We start from the raw sequence: 26,476 nt of genomic DNA, 5'->3' as shown, positions 1-26,476 counted from the left end.
TCATGGGAACCATGTTCTGCCGTTCATGCTCTTGGGGAGATCCGGAGGTTCTATATGCGTAATCCAGGGAAGCCTGGCGCTAGGTAGCACTTGGGAGGGGGGCGTACTGTCAGGGTCCGACAGGTGCCCACCTAGATTCAGCATGGTGGGACTACATCTCCCAGAAGGCCATCCTTCTGGGAGGTATTGGAAATGCCATATAACCCCGCGAGACACGGGGTGCCTCGCACGTGATTATGATTAGTTGGTTGGAAGTGGTCGTGCGGACGCCCAGTCCCCGCGGAGCCACTGGAGTTCTCTGCCTTTGTTTTCCCTTGGTAACACCGCGACTGCCTTGTTACGTTCTGTGCCACTGTTGGGTTCTGCTTGGCCGAGCAGAACGCCTAGTTTGTTTCTTTTCTCGTGTTTTCCGGAGACGGCAGGAAGACGCTGGATTGCCCCCCCTCCTGACTGTTCCTGGAAGCTCAAGATTGGGTTATTATTTTATTTGACCGGGAGATGCTGGATTGCCCCCTCCTGGGTCAGAAAGACTTGGTATGCTGGATTCTACTCGGCGGAGTAGATCTGTTAACAGGCTTTTCTGTTAAACCTGATTCTCGTCTGAGAATTGGAACTAGGAAGGATTCGGCTCTCTCTCCTGACAGAGGAAGCTTCGGATCAGAACCTTGGGTAGAGGAGATCCCTTGGAGACATCGATGCCTGCGGGGTAAGAGTGTATCGTCTCTCGGGGAGGTGATTTACCTCAGACATGTTTGTCACTTGATTTTGCCTTTCTGGAGCGGAATTATCCTTACAGGGGAGACAGTGCCTGCAGTAAGAACTTTTCTGATTTGCCAGCTATAGCATTCTTTTCGTATGTTTACAAACTAAATACCTTCATGATTATTCGGATGACTTAATCCATTGTGGCTGGTTTCGGAGAAGGTTCTTTTTGGTTATATGGGTGGAGAATGGCTGGTATGTGCATTTTTGGCTAAAGAGAGTTTTATGCGTATGGAGAAAAAGATCAAGGTCGTTACAAGTGTGTTCTTTAACCCATAGGGAAGTACTACCTGCTGGTGAGAGAAGATATCTCATCAAGAGGAAAGGAAGGAAAGGGTTCAGCTCCTGAGAGATTATCAGGTATTGCTAAGCATCAAGCGAGCTTATTCAATAGAGTAGGGACGAGAGTGCATGTACTAATGTGTGGGCTTTCAATGCAGGTATCCCTATTCCACTGCTGTTCCCACCCTTTTTTATCCCTCACCTGCTTACTTCTGTACTCCGTATACATATAGTTAGCCGGAGTGCGGGGAAAGCTGGAGGTGGAATCCTATGAGCATCATCCTGATCCTGAGGAGCCAGCGAACCGTGACAGTTACGGTCAATGGTGGAGACACAAAATGACTGGTGGTACATGTGCAGCGCTGGCCGTCAACGCTGAAATTTGATCAAAAGAAACATTCCACTCCATCAAAGAAGAGGCATGTACTCGAGGTAGGTAGGAATAGGGCTCATTTATTGTAGTTCAGGTCTCTCTCGACCCCGCATTAGCTGAGATACGCGTTTCAGCTGCGCAGCAGCCTTTATCAATCTATTTGGCGCCATCAGAGTTCCAGTTTAAATAACCATCCCCCCCACTCATACATGAATAGGCATCGAAGACAGACTGTGTGGTTGTGACCAAATGCTGAATGCAGCTATTTGACTGGTGTAATTTAAACAGAAAATGTCACTGGTGAACCATAATAATTGCAAGATAAATGAAATGACAAATGCAGCACCATTATAAATATAAATAACAGGGTAATACATTATCCAAATGTTTCACCTTCAATTCAAATATAAGCTGCCTACCATTAAATGCCTTGAAAAGATATGACAATATCTCTCCTGCCTAAAATAAAAGCATAGCAAAACCAAAGGTGGTGATGGACGGAGCGTTGACAATACAAGCACTCACCCCCAGTCAACTGATCAGGGTTTAATCCACCACTGTTCTTTAGCCCACTCTGCCACCCCAGTTCAGACATGGCCATATGCAAATCAGTCTGACCCTGTGCCTCATGGAATCAGTGCAGCCCGAACTGCCAAGCCATGCCTTCCCTGGACCGGAAACAAGCTTCCGAGGACCGGTTTCTGGCATTACAGCCGTCTTCAGCCCGACTTGCTTGAATCCAGTGGCAAAGTGAGCAAGGGACTCACGTCTGAGCATACCCTGCCAACTTATGGCGAACAAAGCAAAACCAAAGGTGGTGATGGACGGAGCGTTGACAATACAAGCACTCACCCCCAGTCAACTGATCTGGGTTTAATCCATCACCGTTCTTTAGCCCACTCTGCCACCCCAGTTCAGACATGGCCATATGCAAATCAATCTGACCCTGTGCCTCATGGGAACAGTGCAGCCCGAACTGCCAAGCCATGCCTTCCCTGGACCGGAAACAAGCTTCCGAGGACCGGTTTCTGGCATTACAGCCGCCTTCAGCCCGGCTTGCTTGAATCCAGTGGCAAAGTGAGCAAGGGACTCACATCTGAGCATACCCTGCCAACTTATGGCAAACAAAGCAAAACCAAAGGTGGTGATGGACGGAGCGTTGACAATACAAGCACTTACCCCCAGTCAACTGATCTGGGTTTAATCCATCACCGTTCTTTAGCCCACTCTGCCACCTCAGTTCAGACATGGCCATATGCAAATCAGTCTGACCCTGTGCCTCATGGGAACAGTGCAGCCCGAACTGCCAAGCCATGCCTTCCCTGGACCGGAAACAAGCTTCCGAGGACCGGTTTCTGGCATGGATGAATAAAGCCATGCTGCCTATGTTGATTACAGTTCTATATTGAGACATCAAATCCTCCGATTTGAAAAAGCAAAAATCTTTCGGCAGGCATAGCAAAAACAAGCTGTGACATAACTTGCAAGTGCATGTTGAATTTAACCACACAGGAAAACACATTCAAGTTCCTTTGGGTAGTGACATCACCACGGGGCACTGATTACACTAAGTATGTTAATGACCGATGGAAGTTCCGGCCTCCAGGTAATTGATACTCATCCCAACCGGACTACAAGGCCCACAATCCCCTTGGACGGCCATGTGAATGTCAAAAGTCTGTTAGTATATCACCTGTGTGGGAGTTCAAATTGTCATTGCTGTTTGCATATACTAAAGCCAGAACGAAGATCCAGCTGTCTTAAACATGAATATAATTACGAGAAATGTCTCAATGTCAATATTAAAACAGGAGCATGAGATATATCTGTGTCAAGGGCACATAACAGGGTCGGAAGAGACCGATACACAAAAATTAGATATGCCACACCAAACCTCCCCGCTTATGCATCAGCAAGCACGGTGCCCAGTCACCAAAGGACACCAGTATCCTGGGCAAGGCATTTCCAGCTTTGGAAATATAGAACCAAGTGCTGGCAGTCAGCAAAACCGCCTCGCTGCTCGATCCGAGATCCCCGAGGCTGTCATCCTTGTTCCTCATCCCGGCGTGCTCTCTTGGGGGCTCCACCGCATAGCACTCCCATGCTCATCCACCAACCGTTACGGTCAATGGTGGAGCCACAAAACGACTGGTGGTACGTGTGCAGCGCTGGCCGTCAATGCTGAAATTGGATCACAATTAACATTCCACTCCATCAAAGAAGAAGAGGCACGTACTCGAGGTAGGTAGGAAAAGGGCTAATTTATTGTAGTTTAAGTCTCCCTCGACCCCGCATTAGCTGAGATATGCGTTTCGGCTGCGCAGCAGCCTTTATCAATCTATTTGGCGCCATCCGAGTTCCAGTTTAAATAACCCTCCCCCCCCCACTCATACATGAATAGGCATCGAAGACAGACTGTGTGGTTGTGACCAAATGCTGAATGCAGCTATTTGACTGGTGTAATTTAAACAGAAAATGTCACTGGTGGACCATAATAATTGCATGATAAATGAAATGACAAATGCAACACCATTATAAATATAAATAACAGGGTAATACATTATCCAAATGTTTCACCTTCAATTCAAATATAAGCTACCTACCATTATATGCCTTGAACAGATATGACAATATCTCTCCTGCCTATATATATCAGAGCCAATCCACTCCTCCCAGAACAGAAGGGGCCGACACATGCTCGGTGCAGGTAAAGAGACTTTAATTTGCCAATTCCATCAGCGCACAGCATAAATCGTTACAGCAGTGAAACGCTGGGCAGACGCGTTTCAGGCATTCGCCTTTCATCAGTGCCGGTTTCACTTCCACGCTGAAATCACACCTGGGGGCCTGATTATATACATGGCAGTCCACTCCCATTGGAGTTAGTTGTAACACCCATTCCCCTTGGTTGCAGAAGGCGAAGTTCCCAATCCCTGTCCACTCCGGGTTTTGCATGTAGTTAGGACCATGTTTCTGTAGAAAAAGCATTTTTTGACTTGCCTTTATCTTTGGCGCCATTTGACACATTTTTACAACATTCTTCAAAAATGGTGTCATAGTGAGTCTTGTGGTGCATCAAAATGTTCCTTCAAGAGGGGGCCGAGAAAAAGGGGAGTTGTAAAAAAAAATACAACTTCCCGTGTTAATTCCCTTAGGAGCTTTGAACACGAGTACAGCCCGGACCGCTAGACGGAATTATACCAAATTTGGCAGGAAGGTAGATTTGGGGTCGCAGATCACTCTTTCAGCTATCCGGTGTAAATCTGTTCAGTAGTTGTTGAGAAATTTAAGGGAAAGCAAATAAGGATATCTGGGCGGAGCCTAAGCACAGATCTCATGGTGAGAACTAATTGGCTGCCAACACTTCAACCAGGAAGTGTTAACAGACATCTTGGCACTTGGCTTTAGCTGAATCCCACATAAACGTGTTTTAAAGGTAGACAGGGCAGAGTATGAATACCCTGACCCTCTAGGTGAGGTAGTGGGGACTCACTGTGACCCCGACAGGGCTAAAAATCACGGAGCCAAGCCCGCATTCGGTTGCAAAAATAAAATCTGCAAGGGCTCCTGCACTTGATTTGAATACAGCCCCTGGGTGGACCAGGTCCTGGGGGCATTATATTTTTAAAAGGACGGGGCACACAGGGCCTCCCTCCTAAGGCTCTTTGAGCCCCAGGGACCACCACCTCCCCTGGGCTTTATTGATAAATAGAATGGGGTGCACGGGGCCATGGACTCTATATGCCCCACGTACCCCATCCCTCTTCTGGGGCTAAATACCACCTAATGTGGGACCCAAGGGACCACCTCCTCCACAGGGCCAAATATTTTTTATAGAAGGGGAGAGTGAGCAGGCAGCCCCCCTCCAGGCCATATATGGCCCCAGGGATCACCACCTCCCTGTGGTCGGCCCATGCAGTTCAAAGGAGCGCCGCACGGCCCCCCCTTTGAGGGTCAATATTAGCCCTGTGGACCGCCACCCCTCAGGGCCAGCTCCTGCTATGTGCCTACCCACCCCCAGAACGTAGTTATTTGCTCTGACTTGGTGAGAGCTTTGACAGGTCCAACTAGGTTAGAGCAAACACTCCGCCTCCTGCAAGCAAGATCTGATAAAGAAATAGATGAAAGGATTCTTCTGACAAAAGGGAACGCTATGTTTAGCAGCTCTGTGTCTGTGAGGGTAATACCAGATCCCACAAGAGGCGGGACGCCTGCTGGGACCTCGAGGGCCTAGAGGCTCCCCACATGGTCTCCAGGGGAAAAGACGAAAAAGAGGCACAAAAAAAGTTCAGTAACAAAAAAAGTTCAGCAACGAGCAGAAAGAAGCAGAATAAAGGTCGGAAACGAGCAGAAAGAAGCAGACTAAAGGTCTGCAACCGCCAGAAAGAGGCAAGTTAAAGGTCAGGCACTAGCAGAAACAGGCAGTATAAAGATCAGAAACAAGCAGAAAAAGACAGAATAAAGGTCAGCAACAAGCAGAAAGAGGCAAAATAAAGGTGAGATATGATCAGAAAGAGGCAAAATAAAGTTGTGAAACAAGCAGAAAGAAGCAGAATAAAGTTCAGAAACGAGCAAAAAGAAGTAAAATAAAGGTGAGAAACAAGCATAAAGAGGCAGATAAACGTCCTCAAGACCAGAAAGGGGCATGATAAAGGTGAGAAACTAGTAGAAAGAGGCAGAATAGAGGTCAGCAATGAGCAGCAAGAGGCAGAGTAAAGATCAGGAATGAGCTGAAAAAGGCAAAATAGAGATCAGAAACAAGCAGAAAGAGGCTAAATAAAGGTCGGAAACAAGCAGAAAGAGGCAATATTAAATGTCAGAAACAAGTAGAGAGAGGCAAAATATAAGTCAGAAACGAGCAGAATGAGGAAACATAAAGGTCAGCAACGAGCAGAAAGAGGCAAAGTAAAGGTCAGAAGTGAGCAGAAAAGAGGCAGAAAACTAGGGATGAGCTGTATACTCTGGTCTGGAGACGGAGTTTTGCATCTCCGCGCTCTGCGCAGTTCGGCAATAACTCTGCCAACCTCTGGTGGAGTGACGTTCACTGGTGTGCTCACCCCTAGACTTCATCCCCCTAACAGTAGTGCACCAGGAGGCTCCTTTGCAAAGTGGTTGAGGAAGGGGGCGGGCCTATGATGAGGTCTCAGCAATCCCACTGTGGGGAACTTACTTGTGGCAACAATAGGGGTTCTTGGCCCCCAAGGAACCTCAGCAGCCAAGGGGAGTTCATCCCCCAACCTGCAGTGTGCCAAGAGGTGTGTTTGCAGAGTGGCTGAGAAAGGGGTTAGGGCCTCTGATGAGGTCTCGGCAGTCCTATTGTGAGAGACTTACTTGTGGTAATGACAGGGGTTCTTGGCCCCCATGCCCCCTCAGCAGCCATAGAGAGATCGGCCCCCAACCAGTATTGTGCCAGGAGGCACGTTTGCAGAGTGGCTGTGAAAAGGGATGGGGCCTCCGAAGAGATCTCTATATAAGGAAAAACAACGGTTTCTGTGGATTGATAAGATACCTTTGTAATAAAGGAGGCAAAATTGCTATATTTTAGAGGGTACCTCAATGACAGAGGGTGAAAGAAACACTAACACAGGAGAATCCATGTAACATTTTATAAATGTTTAGACCAAAAGCAATATAAACATAAATTGAAAATCAAAACACATTAGTGCATTGTGTCCCAAGTGAGAACGGGAACCCAAAGTTAAGTGACAGTGTGAATTTCTATGTACAAGGTTTCCACAATTTTTTCAGTCGACCATTAACAAGAACAATCCCTATGTAGACAGCAGCAATATGCAATGACATGCGCTGTGTAATGGTTCGCTTCTTCTGTGTGTCGACGGCGTTTCGACCCTGTAGTCAGTGTAGGGTCTCTTCAGGACTAGCGATGAAGGGACATCTGAGGATGTAACTGGGCAGTCTCGTGAATTATGTGCCACACATGAAAAAATAGAAGAAAAGAAGTTACTCATATCAGAACCCGTCCAGGTACTCAATATGAGGAAAAACTGCCAGTAAAATGATTGGAATGTGGCCAGATGGGCTCAGGGCGTACTTCGCTACAGCCGTAGCGGGGGAAATCCCTTTGGTACAATGAGTGTCATTGTACCTCACAAGGCTGACGGAAGCAGCCTTGCAACTTGAAAAGGCGGAGCGCTGTCCCTCAGGATATTTATCTACATTCTGGTTGCAGTGCATTGTCACTGGTTAACATTTACCAAAGGGATTTCCCCCGCTACGGCTGTAGCAAAGTAAGGCTGAGCCCATCTGGCCGCATTCCAATCATTTTACTGGCACTTTTTCCTCATATTGAGTACCCGGGCAGGTTCTCATGTGAGTAACTTCTTTTCTTCTATTTTTCCACGTTGGGCACACAATTTACGAGACTGCCCAGTTACATCCTCAGATGTCCCTTCATGGCTAGTCCTAAAGAGACCCTACACTGACTATTGGGTCAAAACTCCGTGGACACACAGAAGAAGCGAACCATTACACAGCGCATGTCATTGCATACTGCTGCTGTCTACATAGAGATTATTCTTGTTAATGGTTGACTTAAAAAAATGTGGAAACCTTGTGTATAGAAATTCACACTGTCACTTAATTTTGGGTTCCCGTTCTCACTTGAGACACAATGCACTAATGTTTTTTGATTTTCAAATTATGTTTATATTGCTTTTGGTCTAAAAATGTATTCAAATGTTACATTGATTATCCTGTGTTAGTGTTTCTTTCACCCTCTGTCATTGAGGTACCCTCTAAAATATTGCAATTTTGCCTCCTTATCAATCCACAGGAACCGTTGTTTTTCCTTATATAACTATTACCCTGGTTTTATAGTGAGTAGGGTTCCCCTGTTTTCCTTCCGATGAGATCTCAGCAGTCCCGCCGTATGGAACTTACTTGTGTCAAAAATAGGGGTTCTTGATCCCCAACAACCCTCAACAGCCAAGGGGAGTTGATCCCCCAACCAGTAGTGCACCAGGAGGCCCTTTTGCAGAAGGGTTGAGTAAGGGGGCGGGGCTTCTGATGAGGTCTGAGCAGTCCAGCTGTATGAGATTTACTGGGGGCAACAATAGCGGTTCTCTCCACCCAACAACCCTCAGCAGCCAAGGGGAGTTAATCCACCAACTAGTAGGGCACACAGAAGCAAGCTTGTAGAGTCATTGAGAAAGGGGGTGGGGATTCTGATGAGGTCTCAGCAGTCCTACTTGTGGCAACAATAGGGGTTCTTGGCTCCCAATGACCCTCAGCAGCAAATGGGACTTCATCCCCAGCCAGTAGTGTGCCAGGGGGTTCCTTTGCAGAGTGGCTGAGAAAAGGGACAGGGCCTCCAATGAGGTCTATGCAATCCAGCTGAGTGGGACTAACTTCTGATAACAATAGGGGCTCTTGGCCCCCAACGAATCTCAGCAGCCAAAAGGGCTTTGTCCCTCAACCAGTAGTGAGGGACAACATTTGCAGGGTGGTTGAGAAAGTGGGACGGGCCTTCAATGATGTTTCAGCAATTCTGCTGTGAGGGACTTACTGGTGGCAAAAATAGGGGCTACACAATGACCCTCAGCAGCCAAGGGGACTTCATTAGGAGTGGCTAAGCAATACTCTGCCCGCTCACAGAACTCAGTGGAATTTGGTGATGTTTTTTGGTAACTCCATGAAATATCACGGAGTGAAGTCCACGAGCTCCACCCAGGCTTAGAGATAATAAGCAGAAAACAAGCAAAATCCACTCAGGCACTAATGCACCCACTCACAGAACAACTCATATACTCTCACACCCACTCACAAACCCGTTCACTCATGCACTAACTCACATATTAACTCATACACATACACCCACTCACAAACACTGTCAGATACTCATGCACCCACTTACAGAATCACTCATACTCTCTCACCCACTCACAGATCAACTCAGAGACTTGCGCACTGACTCACAGAATCTCTCGGAAACTCACACACCCACTCACAGACCCACTCAGACACTCCTATACCCACTGAGACACTCACTCATGCACCTGACAAATGCACTTAAAAAAAACAAAGGCTATGGGACGTTATAGCTAGGAAGTAGAATTTAAAAAACCTTACAAATTCACTGAACAACCAGCTATAAATACCTTGGCATATTATTAGACAGCAGAGGCTGGTTTAAACCTCAACTAGAGGCCATCCGACGGAAGGGCACAACATTCTACTTCTCAATGAAGCCGTTGAAGAAAGTTCTCCCCAATCAATCACTGGATCCCCTTCTACATGTGATCAGAGCACGTCTAGAGCCAATGCTAACATACGGTAGTTTACCCATGCAAGGGAAAGACGCGACCGCTCTAGATAAAATAATCAGCAGAGCATACAGGGCAATTCTCCATCTGCCGAACTACGTGTCTCCTGCCCAAATCAGCCTCGAAATCGGTCGCCAGAGACAAACGGTGGAGAGAAGAGGCGCCTACATAAAAAGTTGGCGCAAAATCAGAGTAGCGGAGCAAGGATCTCTAAACGCCCACCTCTGGACCAAACTGTCAACTTGACTGAACTCACCCGCCAAGAAGTATCTACTAGAATCACTGGAATACGTGGAATTAACAAACCTCTGGGACTCATCCATAGACAACAATAGCTTCTAAAAGGTGGTAACAAAAGCAACTAAAATGATATCATCCATAGAAGATAAAGAAACTTTGGCCAAGATGGCACATGGATGGGCTGTGCTGAAAGATTACAAAGCTCTTAAACCGCAGGAAAACCTGAAAACGGGTCTCACGCGGAAGACAAAAGACAAATTTCTAAATCTGCGCTTCGGCATCCTACCAATTCTACCTCACTTGGCACCTTGGAAAAGGGGACCAGAAGAACACCTTTGCTGTCTTTGTAGGATAGGGAAAGAGGTCTTAATACGCATAATTTGTATCTGCCCAAACCTGATGGATATAAGGCGTGCCCTACTTCTAACATTATGGAAACAAACTGGCATAACAAGCTGCAGGCAGGTTGTGTAGATATGCTTTAAACCTGAAGAGGTCCAGCTAAACTGCAGGCTTACAAAGTACTTTGACATAGTGGCCAGAAGACTTAAGAGCTAGCCATGTGGCACAGTGAAAAACAGCATGTAACAGCTTGTCAATCAAATAATGGATCAGCCTGTTAAGGATCTGGCCAAGTCAAAATCATGCACCGGTACACTGAGCCACACTTTTTAAACCTAGAGAAGGACCATACAGATAACGTAATCGAGACTGATGATTTTACAGGGTTTAAAACATCTTTCTTCTTTTTACTTTAATAACATATGTGCGAAACAAGCTTAAATGAGTCTTAATGATGAAAGTTTTTAACATTGTGAGTTTTAATTAACTGTACAATAAAGCTATTTTACTTATCATTATTATTATTATTATTCACTGAAAAACTCAAAGGTTACAGGGGCATTATAGTTAGGCTAAGATTTCACTTGTAAAAAACAGCCATCATTCAACAGATGTAGTTACCTGAGCCAACTATAAATGACGTCCCTGCAATGCACTGCTTATGACCTGACAATTTACATTACTCATGACAAGGTCGGTGACATCAATGATGATGTCACCAATGACATCTCAAATGACATCACTGATTACATCATCCACACAACCACTGACACATCCACTCACACCCCATACAACCTCTTGTATGCCCTCTCACACACCCACACAACCATTTACAATCCCATTCACACATCCATACAACTACTCAAACAGCCACTCACCCATAGAGGCAATCCCACAGATACTCACTCACTCTTCCAGACAGCCACTCACACACCAACTCATTTAACTAAACCCTCACTCAAGTAGCCACGTATTCACCCATACAGCTACTTACACACCTAGTCACTCGCTCATACAGTCAGACACCCACTTACTCACCCATACAGTCACTGACTCACTCGCCCACACAGCCACTTACAGAACCACTCACTCACCCACCCATACAGCCACTGACACACTCACTCACCAATAGAGCCATTCACACAGTCACTAACTCACCCACACAGCTATCAGACACACACTTATATACCATACAGTCACTCACACACCTGTACAGTTACTCAGACACCCACTCACATACAGATAACCACAGTCACAAAATAACTCACATACACTATGTTAAAAAAGTAATCACTCATTAGTAGTACACAAAGTATACTAATTTAACTTGTGTGGTACCTTAATATAGACATTTAACACACAAAGACGTTTAAAAAACACTCACAATCACTGGATGATGTCATCAATGATGTAATCAGTGATGTCATTTGAGATGTCATCAGTGATGTCACTGACCATGTCATGAGTGATGTAATATATGAGGTCATTTGCAGTGCATTGCCAGGGCGTAGGTTATAGTCAGCTCAGGTAACTATAATTGCTGAATTTCACTAGTTTAGTATTAGTGAAATCTGAGCCTAACTATAACATCCCTGTAACCTTTGGTTGTTTCAGTGAATATATATATATATATATATATATACATATATATATATATATATATATATATATATATATATATATATATATATATATTCACTCAAAAAACTATGTTTTAGTGGTGTTATAGTTAGCTGGACATTTTACTCATACAAAACCATTGAAATTGCTCCTATATAGTTAGTTGTACTAACTATATTTCGCGCACCCGCAATCCACTGCTGATGATGTCACATATTAGATCATTCATGACATGGTCAGTGACATCACTGATGACATCTCAAATGACATCACTGATGACATCACTGATGACATCATCCAGTGACTGTGGTTTGCTTCGTTATTTAAATATGCATTATATATATAGCAATTTGCATTGAAGAATAAGTGGATATATATAAATAAATATTTGGATGGAGGATTTAGTAGCAGTGTAATTGACTGTTTACTTGACCAATTTATAATGTCTCACTAAATATAGTGGATAGTGACTAAACTGTGTGAATATCTGTATCACTTTGTCAGTTGTTGTGTAAACTGATTCTACAGTTGGTTACTAGCTATGTGAAAGTCTATATTAGTTACTGATTAGTTAACTGAGTATTTGTATGGGAGTGTGAAAGTGTGTGTGGTTCGGTGGGGGATGTGTGACTGTCCAAAGATGTGTGAATAGTTGATTCAGTAGATATATAAAGTTAAAACTACATGTTCTAACAGTTGTTTGGGTGAGTGAATATCTTTATGGGTGTGGTGATGAGCAAATATATTTCTCAATGGTACAGGTCCAACAAACTAGAAAAATAAAAGGCAGTGTATGTGTCAGTTGTTGTATATAAATAAGTATACATAAGACACAATGATTGTGTGAGTGACTGTATGGATAACTGTATACTTGTAATAATGATTTTATAATTCACTAAGTATGACTTACTATCTAAATGAATAGAAGAAGTGGTGTTTGTATAAGTGTTTTGCTAAGTAAATATGTAAGTATGATCCATTGTTTGCATAAGTGAGTAGGATGACTTCATATGTGAATAGGATGCGTGCTGTTGTTTAATGTCGATATAGATGTATAAGTATTTTTGATGGTGTTCTATTGTTCATTGACAGCATGTATGAGTGAATCCATAGGTAAGTGATTAGATGTGTGTATACATCTATGAATCACTGAGTGGATTTTTAGATACTTGTATTGCTGTGCCAATAGATTTAAATATGATACTCTGTATTTTACAAAGAGTGATAAAAAATTGTAATAGTGTATGAAAAGGTGTATGTGATTGTCACGTGGATGATGTCATCAGTGATGTCATCAGTGATGTCATTTGAGATGTCATCAGTGATGCCACTGACCATGTCATGAATGATGTAATATGTGACATCATCAGCAGTGGATTGCGGGTGCGCGAAATATAGTTAGTACAACTAACTATATAGGAGCAATTTCAATGGTTTTGTATGAGTAAAATGTCCAGCTAACTATAACACCACTAAAACTTATAGTTTTTTGAGTGAATTTCAAAGGTTTTTTAAAAGCTAATTCCTAACTATATAACTCCTGAAACCTATGTTTTTTTCAGTGAATTTCAAAGGTTTTTTAAATGCTAATTCCTAACTATATAAGGCCTGAAACCTATGGTTTTTTCAGTGAATTTGCAAGGTTTTTTAAATGCTAATTCCTAACTATATAAGGCCTGAAACCTATGGTTTTTTCAGTGAATTTCAAAGGTTTTTTAAATGCTAATTCCTAACTATATAAGGCCTGAAACCTATGGTTTTTTCAGTGAATTTGCAAGGTTTTTTTAAATGCTAATTCCTAACTATATAAGGCCTGAAACCTATGGTTTTTTCAGTGAATTTCAAAGGTTTTTTAAATGCTAATTCCTAACTATATAAGGCCTGAAACCTATGGTTTTTTCAGTGAATTCGCAAGGTTTTTTAAATGCTAATTCCTAACTATAGAAGGCCTGAAACCTATGGTTTTTTCATTGAATTCGCAAGGTTTTTTAAATGCTAATTCTATTAGCGGATAACGTTTTTATATATTAAAACGTTTTTTAAAATCTCAAATGCCTGCTTTGCTAACAGAGTTTTTAAGCACAGGCTCTTTTGTCTCTGGTGGCCATCTTGAGAGACTGCATATCAGAATTTTTTTAATGAAATATAAGAGGATTTGAGAAGTCACTCAAAATGTGCCCTAATTTTTCTTTCTTCAGCACTAATCATAATTTCTATGGCAAAATGAACCCCCTCATTTTGTTCCTTTGCAAATTAAATGTTCTAAGTGTTAACACTTTATTCCAATCAAGAGGACTTCAGGTGTGCCATACTTTTGTCATAAGTAAGACTGTTAGCGCTCTAGTTGTTCTTTAGAACATTCTGTCATTGGGCTATAGTTGGGCTACATATGGCTGATATTTGGGCTACATTTGTTTTTTTTTTGTCTCTGGTGGCCATCTTTGGGCTACATTGGGCTACATTTGGGCTCTAACATATATATAGCCCAATGTAGCCCAATATATATTTTTTCAAAGTTAATTTTCGTAAAAACCACTGGAGCACATATCTTGAGACATAGCAAAGGCACATCGGGCTACCAGTCCCTACAATTTTGCCAAGTTTGGTGGAAAACCATTCAGCCGTTCGGGCTAAAAGTGAGTCCAACCGCCCTATGGAAATTAACATGGGGAAAACACGTTTTGGGACCCCCCTTTTATCTCGGCCCCCGCTTGACGAATCCCCCCCAAACTTTCAGGGAAGGACCGGAGCGCCGCGAGGCAAAGTTAAGGAAAATTTCAGGAAGATTCCTCAACCGGCGCCAAAGTTATTCCCAATAGAATGTTGCGATTTCCCTATGGAAAACAATCCTAACTATATATACCTACTGGCTATCGCCAGTAGGTAATATATATATATATATATATATTCACTGTACTTCACTGCCATTACCAATGAATTCTAGACTCATTACCTTGAAACCACTTTATGAGGTTACATTATCATTGGCTTAAATTACATATGTTCCAGACATGAACGAATGCATATATGTGGAAGAGGTGTGGCGCCGCGGCCAGGGCGACTGACGCTGGAATCTGGGGACCACGGTTCGATCCCCGGCTCCGGCGGCAGGTTAGCCCAGCACCATGTGACTCTGGGCAATAGCTCGCTTAATCTTCCCGACGGCCCCCCAGCGCCTAGAGACCCTTACGGGTGATTGTGCGCTTTACAAAAAAAAAAAAAAATGTGGACTATATGTAAATGTGTGTATTAGCCTATGAGGATATGATGGGAATTTATTTTCCGAAGAGACACATAAAAAAACTCAACACTATGGTGCTCATTATGATGGTGGGGGGATATCAGTCCACCTGCCATTGTTGCGGTGCTGGGACCGCCCTCCAGACGTGCGGGAGTTCCACCACACATATGAGAATGCGCCCGCCATACTGGCGGGCGCATCCTGGGCTTTTAACATTGCGGACGGTGCTGCAGCCAGCAGCACCGTACGCAATGTTAAAAGTGCTTGCACTGCATTTCCCCGCACCACATGGTGCCTGCCACTTGGTGCATGGAATTGCTGAGGGGTACCATAGTTACATCCCCAGTGCACCCCCCCACACACACACACAGGGGGCCCACAACGGGCCCCCAAATCCAGCCTCCGCCTGTCTTTCTGTGGCAGGATGACCGCCTCAAAAAGATAGGCGGAAAGGGATTCTGTAATCCCTACGCCGTGCCTGCCAGGCAGCGCCGCAATGCTGCCATGTGTCCTGGTTCCGCAAGGAGGGTGAAAAAGGACCGCCTTGCGGAACCGTGGCGGACAGACTTTCCATCCGCCGCGGACACATTGGGATTTCCACCGCCATCCTAATTTGGTGGTGGGAATTTCCTGTGTGATGGTGGAAGAACCCCCACCACGGGCCCCCTCGGTGGTGGTCCTTCCACCAACATAATGAGCCCCTATGTTCCTGAATCCTGTGGAATGTATGTCACTCCAAGTGCTTAATTTGAACAGGTGTTTGCCTTTGCTCTGCACCAGCACTTATCTTTTAATGTTGGCACCTATTTTTGGCAGTCCATCACATCGTGGCAATGTCTTCCTATTTTTAAACAGAACACTTTCCTAGAGTATTTTACTTATCAAGAAATATTTTACAAAAATAATAATAAATCCAGCACATCAATTTCAGTCTTGCAGATTTGACTTACCTCCAAATGTCCAAATGTCTCATTTGTAGGAGTGTTACAGTTAGTTGGTAGCGTTAGTACTGCCGTTTGGCAGTGCTGACAGAGACAGTGGGTGAGACAAGCTACAGTGACCTCCTAAGTGTTATCTTAGACCTGTGCACCTATTTATTTGTTAAACACTGCATAGAGCTTTCTATTTGTAGCATTGTACCAGTCTTCCTTCTATCTTTCTAATCTCTTTCAATTTACCTTTTAGGCTATTCACAAGGCAGTGCTAAGTGTTGATGAAAAAGGAACAGAGGCTGCAGCCGCAACTGTTGTGGAGGCCATCCCAATGTCCCTACCCCCTGTGTTCAAAGCCAACAGACCCTTCCTGATATTGATTTACGGAAGGGAAACCAGAAGCACCCTCTTCATGGGAAAGATTGCGGACCCAACTAAAAATTAGTTTCATGTTCTTTTAACATTCCAATTGATCTTTCAAATGTGACATATATATCGCAAAGTTGTGGCCTTCAGTGGAACTGGTAATGTTTGATCATGTTACTCAATTTACAGAAAAAACATTTTGAATTCATATGGCATCAATATGCCATATAATCATCATTGATTTCAAGACTTCAGTTTGTATTTACCTTCCATTGTAACAACCACACAAATGAGGAAACAGTTTCACTCTTAATTATTTAGACATTGCCCCGTTTGCTTCTCCGGTCTCCAAGCAACAATTTTCCAAATCATCGAGATCCACAGCACACACTTACCTACTTTTGAGCCACAAATCTCTTTTGTGCACACAAGGAATCCACCACAAAACATAAACACACAATTCTACAGACCACCTAAGACAGAAGAGCATTTCACAGCCCTCAGAGAAAGAGGAAAATGACTCGGACGATTGTTTTTGTCTAAGAATGTGTCCCTTCCTGCACAAAAACAATCCTGCCTGCAACCCACGCACCCTTGAACCATGCTGCAAGATTGCCTGCTTTGGTGCTAGACAGCACTCAGGGGGCCAGTGCAAAGAGAGATGTAAATGTAAATGTGTTTGATTTGTAAAGCGCACAGCTGCCCGTAAGCGTCCCGGCGCTTGCTTAGGGAACCCGTCCTGGTATTCCCCTGTGAGAAACCCCGGCAGGGTGTCCACAAGGTGAAAGCCAGGTATCCCGCCGCGAGGGGCCGTAGTGGAGATTAAGCAAGCTATTGCCCAGAGTCGCAGAGTGTGACCCCGTGAGTTGAGTAGGCACCAGAGCAAGAATTGTCGAGTCCGTGGAATTTTGAGCCCGAGACCCGCCGAGGCGGGGAATCGAACCCTGGTCCACAGTCGATCTCAGCTTCCGGGTCTGCCGCCTCTAACCACTGAGCCACGCTCAGATGAGGAATGCATCAAATCTTATCAGATATGGCATATTTCTGGTCTCTCCCTGCCTTTCAGTGCAGCACGTAGACTTGCTGCGTTGAGTTTCTTGACATTTTAGTAAATCTGATCCCTAATCTGAGAAACTATTTTAGGTCAACAGCTTTTCCTCGATGATTTAGCTACTGATAAGGCATGTTTGTAAAAATACCTCACACATATTCTTAAAATTAGCATAATAGCATACACCATTACAACAATGCTTACAATGATTCTGTGACTTGAAATGCCCCAGCATTCTTCAACAATGTATGTCGCAAAGTTTTAATTGAACTTCTGATGTTCAATTCTGTACCCTATAAATGTCCAGTTTGTATTGAAATGGTAAATAGCACTACATGATACTATTTAATGCCACCTTGTGCACAGAACCCCTCAGGTGAATAAGGTATTGTAAACAGGAGCTTTAGCTTTTCTCACATATTTTGGCAACTGGACTGTGATTTAAGATACAGCCTGTTTGCAACATACATCTACAACTCACAATAGATGTTTGTGCTCATAAATAAAGTAGTGTTTGCACTTGAAACGTTGCTTATTATTAATTTGAGCACCATCTAAATGTTGCCATGATGAGTAAGGCTGGTCTCCAGGACTACATTACTTATATTGCATGGATGCACAGATGCACATAGTCAATGTATGATGTATATGCTAGTGGATTCTTTAATAATTACTTTCTTTTCTAAAATGATTGAGTGGCGTGTAGAGTAATTTGAGGGACAGTAGCTCAGATGATGTCATAATTTGACATGTCATGAGTGCTGTAACCTGGACTGTCATGAGCAGAATGTGGTGGGAGCTCAAGTTATAGTTCTCTCATTCAACTTTAACTGGCCAATTTCCGTTTTTTGTTTTTTTAGTGTTAACTTTTAACTCATTTCAACACCAAACTATAATGTTACTTTACTCTTTGCTTTTTTCAGTTAATTTCTAGGTTTTTGTTTTGCGTGAGTTAGGAACTTATTACCATACCTTACTATGACTTCTAATTGACCTTAATATCAGTTATGTTCTAGGGTGTTTTGAACATATTCAGCTAACACCTCTGCTTTGCACACCCTTCGGCCATTCATAACAGGTGGTTGACACAGCCCCAACCCCAGCTTGTGGCCAACCCACCACATACTGGCATACCCTCAATGGTCTGTTTGCTGCCCTTGACCCCCTTCTGCCTGCTTGCTCTCTGTCCTCTATCTGCGTGCCTCAACCCTTGCGCCTGCCATCTGTGGTCAGCTATCTGGCCCTGCCACCATTCCTTTTACCCTCTGTGCTCCTTGTGCATGCCCATCCCTCTCGCCGGCCCTTGGTCATCTATTGTGGTGCACCTGCCATGCCGGCCTGCCCCTGTAGTCAGCTTGCTATCCCTGCTGCCTACTCCCATCCCTTACCTCTGTTCTCAATATGCCCCACCCTCCTGCCCTCTATGGTCCATTGTGTGGATCCTTCCCATGCCAGCCTGCCCTTAGTGGTCAGATTGCTGCCCTGGTCCACTTCCACCTGCCCCCAGTTCCCTATCTGTGTGACTCTGCCTCATCCTGTCTGCCCTCTGTGGACTGCTTACTGCTGTCAGGATTTCACCATATTGCCATCAGGTGGCACTAACGAGGGTCCTGTGGCGTTCAGATGTTACACAAATATCTCCACATTGTGTTGAACTCCAGCCTTCTGCACCACCTTCCTGATGCACCATGGGCCTATAATCCTTTCAATCTCCAAATTTTTCATTGGTCACACCCTTGTGTGTGGTGCTCTTTTCCCTCTCATGAATCCCACAGCCTTTCTTACACTTTTATGTCTAAATTCAGGGACTTTTTCTCTCTGGGCTCTGATCCGCACTGGGATCCTATCTTTCCTTTGTCCTGTTTTGTGCCTGCTGGTTTTCCTGGTCTTCCCCTTTCTAAGTCCCAGTTCTACCTTCCCTCCATTAGTGCCCTGATTGCTTACATCTCGTTGATTCCTCTCTCCTTACACTGTTCTCCTCCCCTGATCCTCCTACTATTTCAGCCTGGTGAGTCCAGAGTGCAGCTGGTCACAACTGATGTTGCTGCTGAGTCTCCTTGTGCTCTGTTTGATCCAAGGGTGCCAGTTAGACTCAAATCAAATCAAAAGCTTGTGTGTATGGCACAGAGAACCTCCAAGCACTTCTTTTTCCTAGGAGATGTTTGGTGTCTCCTTGAATTCTCTGAGATTAATTTGCTCCTTGCTTTCTTGTAAGGTCTTTTTCACTTCGTAGAGAGATAATTTCTGAGGACCAGACACATTATAATTTATGATAGTTTGTCTATTGTTTCCCTGCTTTCACCTTATCTTATTTATACCCATGGTATCTTTACAATGTACACTGCCGACTTTCCAGTTTTTTTTTTTTTTTTTTTTTTTTAAAGCGCAAACAAATACCCGTGAGGGTGTCTCGGCGCTAAATTCATAGAACTCACTAAGAGATGTGGGGGGGGTTAAGGCATAGGATAGACATGTCTGAGCGGGAGGTTAGGAGGAGGAAAATAGCCATGTCTTAAGGCTCTTACGAAATTTTAGAAGCGTGGGAGCAGTTTTAATGTGGAGCGGTAAAGTGTTCCACAGTTTAGCCGTGGCAATGGTGAAGCGTCTATCTCCCCAGTTGCTCCTCTTTGTTCGATGGACTTTCAACAGATAGGCTGAAGAGGACCGTAAAATCCTATGTTGTTCAACTGGACGGAGAGCTTCTTTTAAAAACTGTGGTCCTGTGTTGTTCAGGGTCTTAAAAGCTATACACATAGCTTTAAATTTGATTCGGCTCCTGATAGGGAGCCAATGGAGTTTTCTGATGTACTGGGACACAGATGAGAATTTGGGGATAGACAGTAGCGTTCTGGCTGCAGCATTTTGTACTGATTGTAATTTATTGAGAACTCCTTCCTGCGCATTCAGAATAAGTGAATTGCAGTAATCGGTTCTCGAGAACACTAATGTACTGATGAGAGTTTTTCCTGCTGATTGTGGGAGGTAAGGAAGCAGTTTTTTTATTTTTTTGAGGGTATAGAAAGCAGATGAAACAATGGCGTTGGCATGATGGTGAAACGTCAGCTTGTTGTCAAAGATGACTCCCAAGTTGCGAACCTTTGCCACCGGCTGGGGTGGGGGCCCCAGCTGGGGTGGCCACCACTGAGGAGACCATGCTGGGCGCAAGCTCCCGAATGTCATCACCTCCGTTTTATCGGAGTTGAGCTTAAGGCAATTTGATGACATCCAGGAGCTTATCGCCCTCATTCCCTCCTGGAAGTTGGCTGCGATGGATGTTCCATTGTTATGCACCGATAATACAAGTTGGGTATCATCGGCGTAAGTAGTGAGGGCAATTCCATAAGATTTGATTACCCTCGCTAAGTCCGACGCATAGATATTAAACAGCGTCGGGCTCAGCGAGGAGCCCTGGGGAACACCACAAGGGAGGGAGTAAGTGTGGGAGTTGAAATTACCCATCTTGATGGTCTGAGGGCGGTTGGCTAGGAAAGAGGCAATCAGATCTTTAGCTTTGCCTCTTATTCCTAAAGCTGAGACACGGTCGATCAGAGTGACATGATCGACCGTGTCAAAGGCAGCCGAGAGGTCCAGAAGTATCAGGACCGCTGCTCCTCCCATGTCCATGGTTGCTCTGATCTCGTCTGCAGCCTTTAGTAGAGCCGTCTCCGTCCCATGACCCTGTCTGAAACCAAACTGGGTCTCATCAAGAAGATTATTATCATTGATGAATTTGGAAAGCTGGATGTTGATAGACTTTTCAAAAATTTTGGCTGGGAAGGGGAGACAGGCAATGGGTCTGTAGCTAGCTGGAAGCTGAGGGTCCAGTGTGGGCTTCTTTAGAAGGGGCCTGATAATGGCTTCCTTCCAGACTGAAGGATATACGCCAGTTGCAAACATGGCGTTGCAGATGGTGGTCAGAGCAGGGGAGATTGCATCAGGGATGCGGTTTAAAATAGCTGGAGGGCAAGGGTCAAGAGGAGAGCCGGATTTGATGCTGGATACCAAACGCTGAATATGATCCTGTTCGACAGTATCGAAGGATGATAGAGAGGGCAGGGTATTATCAGGGGGTGCCTCGAAGAAGGGAGGAGGAGCGGAATTCGTAAAAGTAATAAAGATGGATCTGACTTTTTCCTCAAAGTAGTTGGCCAGGGCGTCCGCTAATGACTGGGAGCCTTCTAGGTGAGGTGCCGGGGGGTTGGACAAAGTGTTGACCACTCTGTAGAGTTCTCCTGCTGAGTTTTTTGCTTGCTCGATTTGAGACGTGTAGTAGCGGCTTTTTTCAGCAACTATACGTCCTTTATAGGTGGCCAAGGCGTTTTTGTAGGTCGTTTTATCTGCCGGACTATATTTGCGTCGCCAGCGCCTTTCAAGGTTCCTGCAGTGTTGCTTCTGCATCCGAAGGGATTCAGTAAACCATGGTGCTGATGGTGTTTTCCTATTTCGATAAGAGATTTTGATAGGGGCTAGCTTATTACAGGCCATATTTAGATTCCTCAAGTAGGTGGAGGACGCTATGATGGGGTCATTCTCTTCAGGAATGTGATTTTCTTGCATCATCTCCGCTAAGTGCGATAGATTGATGTTTTTCCAGTCTCTGTATGAGGATTGGGAAGAGGCCGAGATTGTTGGTTTAGATGGATTAGTTTCTATAGTGAAGAAAATCGCTGCATGGTCTGTCCAAACGAGAGGAATAATTCGGGTGATCTTTACTAAGGGGCTGTTAGTAAACAGACCGTCTAGAGTGTGGCCAGCTTGGTGCGTGGGAGAAGTTATCAGTTGAGTCATGCCGGCTGCTGCAAGGTCTGATATTAGCTGTGAGGTATCGTGGTTGTCAAGTGCTTCAAGGTGGAAATTAAAATCACCCAGTAGCGTAAAGTGGGCGGAGTCTGCAGCTGCTTCAGTTAAGTTGCCTAGATTTGCTAGAAACTTAGTTCTTGAACCGGGTGGGCGATAAATTAATATGCCCTTGAAGGAAGATTTAGTGGAGAGGCATAGCGAAAAAAGGAGAGATTCATATTCTGGACATATTAAATATTTCGTTGTAATTTTGAAATGCTCTCTATAAATTATCGCAATACCACCGCCCTTCTTTATTGGCCTGTCCAATCTGCTTACATTGTAATTGGCGGGGGTGGCTGCTCTAAAGTCGGGTCCTGAGGCTTCATCACCCCAGGTCTCGGTAATAAACAAGAGGTCCAGTTTGTAAGCGTCAATCAGGTCGGCGATTTCTAGTTTGTGTTTGGGGAGGGATCTAGCATTTATTAATGCTGCTTGAACCAATAAAGGGACAGCTGTGTCAAGTGTCGAGGATATTTGAGTGCATGCCGAACATCGGATTGGACCTAGCATGGGATTGTAATATTCTAGGTGAGGTAGAGCATGGGGTATAGAGGCAGTATCTTTAAGTTCTAGTAAATCAGCTGATGAGTATTGTAGTCTCACCGTATTCGAGGATGTTCGTGGTGCTGGTGTTGTAGGGGGGGTGGCCCCTGGCCCGTCCTCGGCGCGGACGAGCGCAGACGAGCTTGCCTTATGCGCGCCTTCGGCGCGCAATCGGCGCGCCCGCTGCGCTCGTCCGCTGCGCTTCCGATCGTAGCACATGTTTTATTGACCAACGTGTGCCATGTGAAGGGGGTGTGGTCAGCGCGTGTGGGCGTGTCCGCAGGAAGGAAGGCGGCGTCGCCCTGGTAACAGAGTTCCGTGTCAGCCCTAAATCGGCTGGCCGGTCTGGATTTTCTCGAGTGAATCAGGGGGAGTTTTAGCAGGTAAAATCAATCAATTTCTACACAGTTTAAAACACAGTTAAAAAACAATGCTAACTCCCGGCTTCCGCCTCAGGAGTGAATTCTATGAACGTGCGCTCGTGGTCAGCGCTCGCTCTTGTAGTCTGAGGGGGCGTGGTCAGCGCGTGTGGGCGTGTCCGCAGGAAGGAAGGCGGCGTCGCCCTGGTAACAGAGTTCCGTGTCAGCCCTAAATCGGCTGGCCGGTCTGGATTTTCTCGAGTTCCATGTGCAATGCCTATTTTTAAGTCCTCAGCTTCCGCCCTGCTTACTTCCTAGCCTTCAGGTACTCTCTTGTTTATATGTAGGCCCGTCTCGAGGGGGGCCTTTATACCTGCAAGGAGCAAGCACCCACCCTCATTGCTTTGCCCTATCCTAAACTCTGCTAGTGTCCCTGACCAACTATTCCTGAATTAGCTAAATCCCTGACATTGTCCCCTGCTCATGCAGGCCTATACTATGTGGTCAGCTTTCTGTGCCCTTCATTCTCTGAGAGGATATCCATTACCCCTCACTCCTGCCCTCTATGGCGTTGTGCTGGCCCATCTCAATCAGGCCTTTCCTCTGCAGTCAGCCTCATGCCAATGCACCCCTCTTTCCTGCTCCCCTTGCTCTCTGTGGTCTGTTCTACTGCCACTGCCCTCCCGCCTGCCCTGTATGTTCTATGGTGCTACCGCTACCCCTGCCAACTGCCCCGCATAGTCAGTGTGGTGCCCTTGCCACCTCTGTCCTGTATTCGAATGTTTAAATCCATACTCCTACCCCATCCCTCCTATCTTCCATGGTTCATTGTACTGCTACAGCTTCCTTCACCTGTCCTCTAGCCTGCCCTCCGTTGTCTGTTTTTTTCGAACAGATTTCAATTGCGAAATGAAAACTGAAAATAGCTGTACTGTCGGATGCATAGTATATATCAATACACTTAGGTAAATTTAACGATCAACAAATAAAACACTATCTGTTGTGGGCGTTAAAATCCATTAAGACAAATACGTAAATAAATATCAACATGTCAGGCAAATATCCATGAGCATAAACAACATATCATATCAGCACTGAATAAGATCATATAATGGCGGATAAAATAGGCATGTTAAGTAAAACAAATAGGAAGTATGTAAACAAGTAATTAGTCCCATCCCCCATCCTGCGGCATCGTTCCCCTCCACCACCTTAAAGAGAATTGGAGAATAGTGTCATAGGTAGGCAGCTCTCCAACAGCCCACTATGAATGGAGTCCCACAGTGATGTACAAGAATAGTTTCAGGGAGCAGCAGTCTCATCTAGAGACACCGCATCTGAGGAACATCTAGTGAGAGACATAATCCACACACCCAGTCTTATCTCCTCGAAATTCAGCCTGTATTACATCCCATGCCCTTGCATATTCTAAGGGTCTCAAGTCCTAGTGCACTTCGTGAAGCAATGCAATACCCTCCCATGTCACCCATCACAATATGTCTGCCTAGCAGCCTTCAAATTGGAGACCTTTAGCGTGTTTCCATATAATAGCAATTCTAAGCTTAGCCAATACCAAGGCCAGATCAATTATTCATCTGGTGACCCTGTACTTAGCAGGGCAATGCTAGAGGCCCAGTAGACAAAGTCAGGCGAAGGAGTCTGTGGTCTGTGGCCTGTGCCAGCAGTCATACCACTTCAGTCGAATAATGGGTTAATTGGGGACAGCATATGAAGGAGGTTCCCTGCGACAACTCAACAGCATGGGCAGTCAGGCGAGGTCAGTGGAAAGTATTCGCTAAGCTTTGCAGGTGTGGGGTACGCTCGGTGGAGGACATAAAAATGGATTAACTCAAAGTGAGCATTGCTGGAGATCTTGAGTGTCACCTCCAACATTTAGGTACAGTCTCCGTCTGACAGGGAGGCTCCTAGGTTCTCCTCCAGTGACCCTGCAGCACCATAAGAGGGGGACAGGCATCTTCCCGCAAGACAGTGTATAAACCCAAGCTCTGGCGACTGGTGTTGAAGGTGTTGCTTAAGAAGCCACAGCTATGAAGGAGTTTAGGTTCTACACTGCACTGGCCCCAAATCGTGTCCAGCCACCGTCAAGGTACCGTACAACAGTAATTGTCTCACTAGGATACCATATTCTACGTATAAGTAATCAAATGGATGCAGTGCTCTGTCCGCAAATAATGCGCCCACCATGTCCAACCCCACCGCTTCCCATTCCAATAAGCGACCCTCTTCTATTCCCTGCAGTTGCGTAATCAATGCCCGCGGCACCAGTTTCAGAGAATACAGTGATGGCAATCGAGCCAAGTTAAAAAAGTGCATTCAACATGACCTGAAGAATGTTAAGTCATGGCGACCCATATGGGTGGCCCGCTTCAGGTTGAATTTCAGGGTACACAGCTACCACGAGTCAAGGGGTTCCGGTAAGTGCCGGACCCTGGGGAGTCCAGTCCTGGGAAGCAGCCGGTACAACTGGGCTGCTAAGTAGCATGAGTAAAAAGTAGGGGCGTTCATCCCCCATCAGTCATTGTACATTGTAATTTAGCCAAGGCCACACCTTTGCGACCCTTATTCCAAATGAGATCTATAAGAATGGAATCCGGATCTCGTAATGTGGTTCATGGTATCATTACTGGGAGCACCGCAAGATAATACAGGATGCAAGCAACGCCAGTTTCTTGGCCACAGCTATATGACCCGCAACTGATGGACTAAGGTCCTACAAAACACTACGCTTAGATGCATAGCAGTTATCATTGTACCTATAATGCCCTCCAGCAGGTCACAGAGAGTGCATTATATCCGAACACCTAAGTACTGCACTACTGTTGGGTTCCAGCGCAAGTCACCCAAAGCTGGGGAATCTTCACTATCATCATGTACCAAAAAGAGACTAGTTTTCAGCCAATTCACATTGTGGGCAAAGGATTCTACAAAGGCAGAGAGGAGACGACCCGCCTTTGCTGGTTCCATCCGCTTATGAAGGTAGAGAGGCATATCATCGGTATAAAGGGAAATAAAATGGGATATCACAAGGGTTTGAATACCAGAAAAAGAGGCAGGCTACTATGTGCCCTACATGCCAGTAGCTCTACATTGAGGGCAAAAAGTAACGGTGATAGCAGGCAGACCTGCTGGGTGCCACTGCCCACCAGGCACTGTTCAGAGGTTGTGCTTCTGGTGCGGATACTAACAACAGGGTCTCTATATAATAAGGCCCAGGCCACAA

The 26,476-nt window shown here is 45.0% G+C and overlaps 1 protein-coding gene across 3 annotated transcripts in view; it reads left to right on the top strand.

The window, feature by feature from the left end:
• LOC144781330 (alpha-1-antitrypsin-like) overlaps nt 1-18,017 on the top strand; it is a 183,012-nt gene extending 164,995 nt beyond the window's left edge. For all 3 annotated transcript variants that reach the window (XM_078660106.1, XM_078660105.1, XM_078660107.1), the window contains exon 5: nt 16,328-18,017. In XM_078660106.1, coding sequence (XP_078516232.1) covers nt 16,328-16,519 — 192 coding nt within the window. In that variant the 3' untranslated portion in view covers nt 16,520-18,017. The remainder of the gene's footprint in view (nt 1-16,327) is intronic.
• Nucleotides 18,018-26,476: the final 8,459 nt, after the last annotated feature.

This window comes from Lissotriton helveticus, chromosome 9 (assembly GCF_964261635.1).
Source record: "Lissotriton helveticus chromosome 9, aLisHel1.1, whole genome shotgun sequence".
NCBI lineage: Eukaryota > Metazoa > Chordata > Amphibia > Caudata > Salamandridae > Lissotriton > Lissotriton helveticus.
Note: the sequence above shows the minus strand (reverse complement) of the source record. Positions and strands in the feature narration are given on the sequence as shown.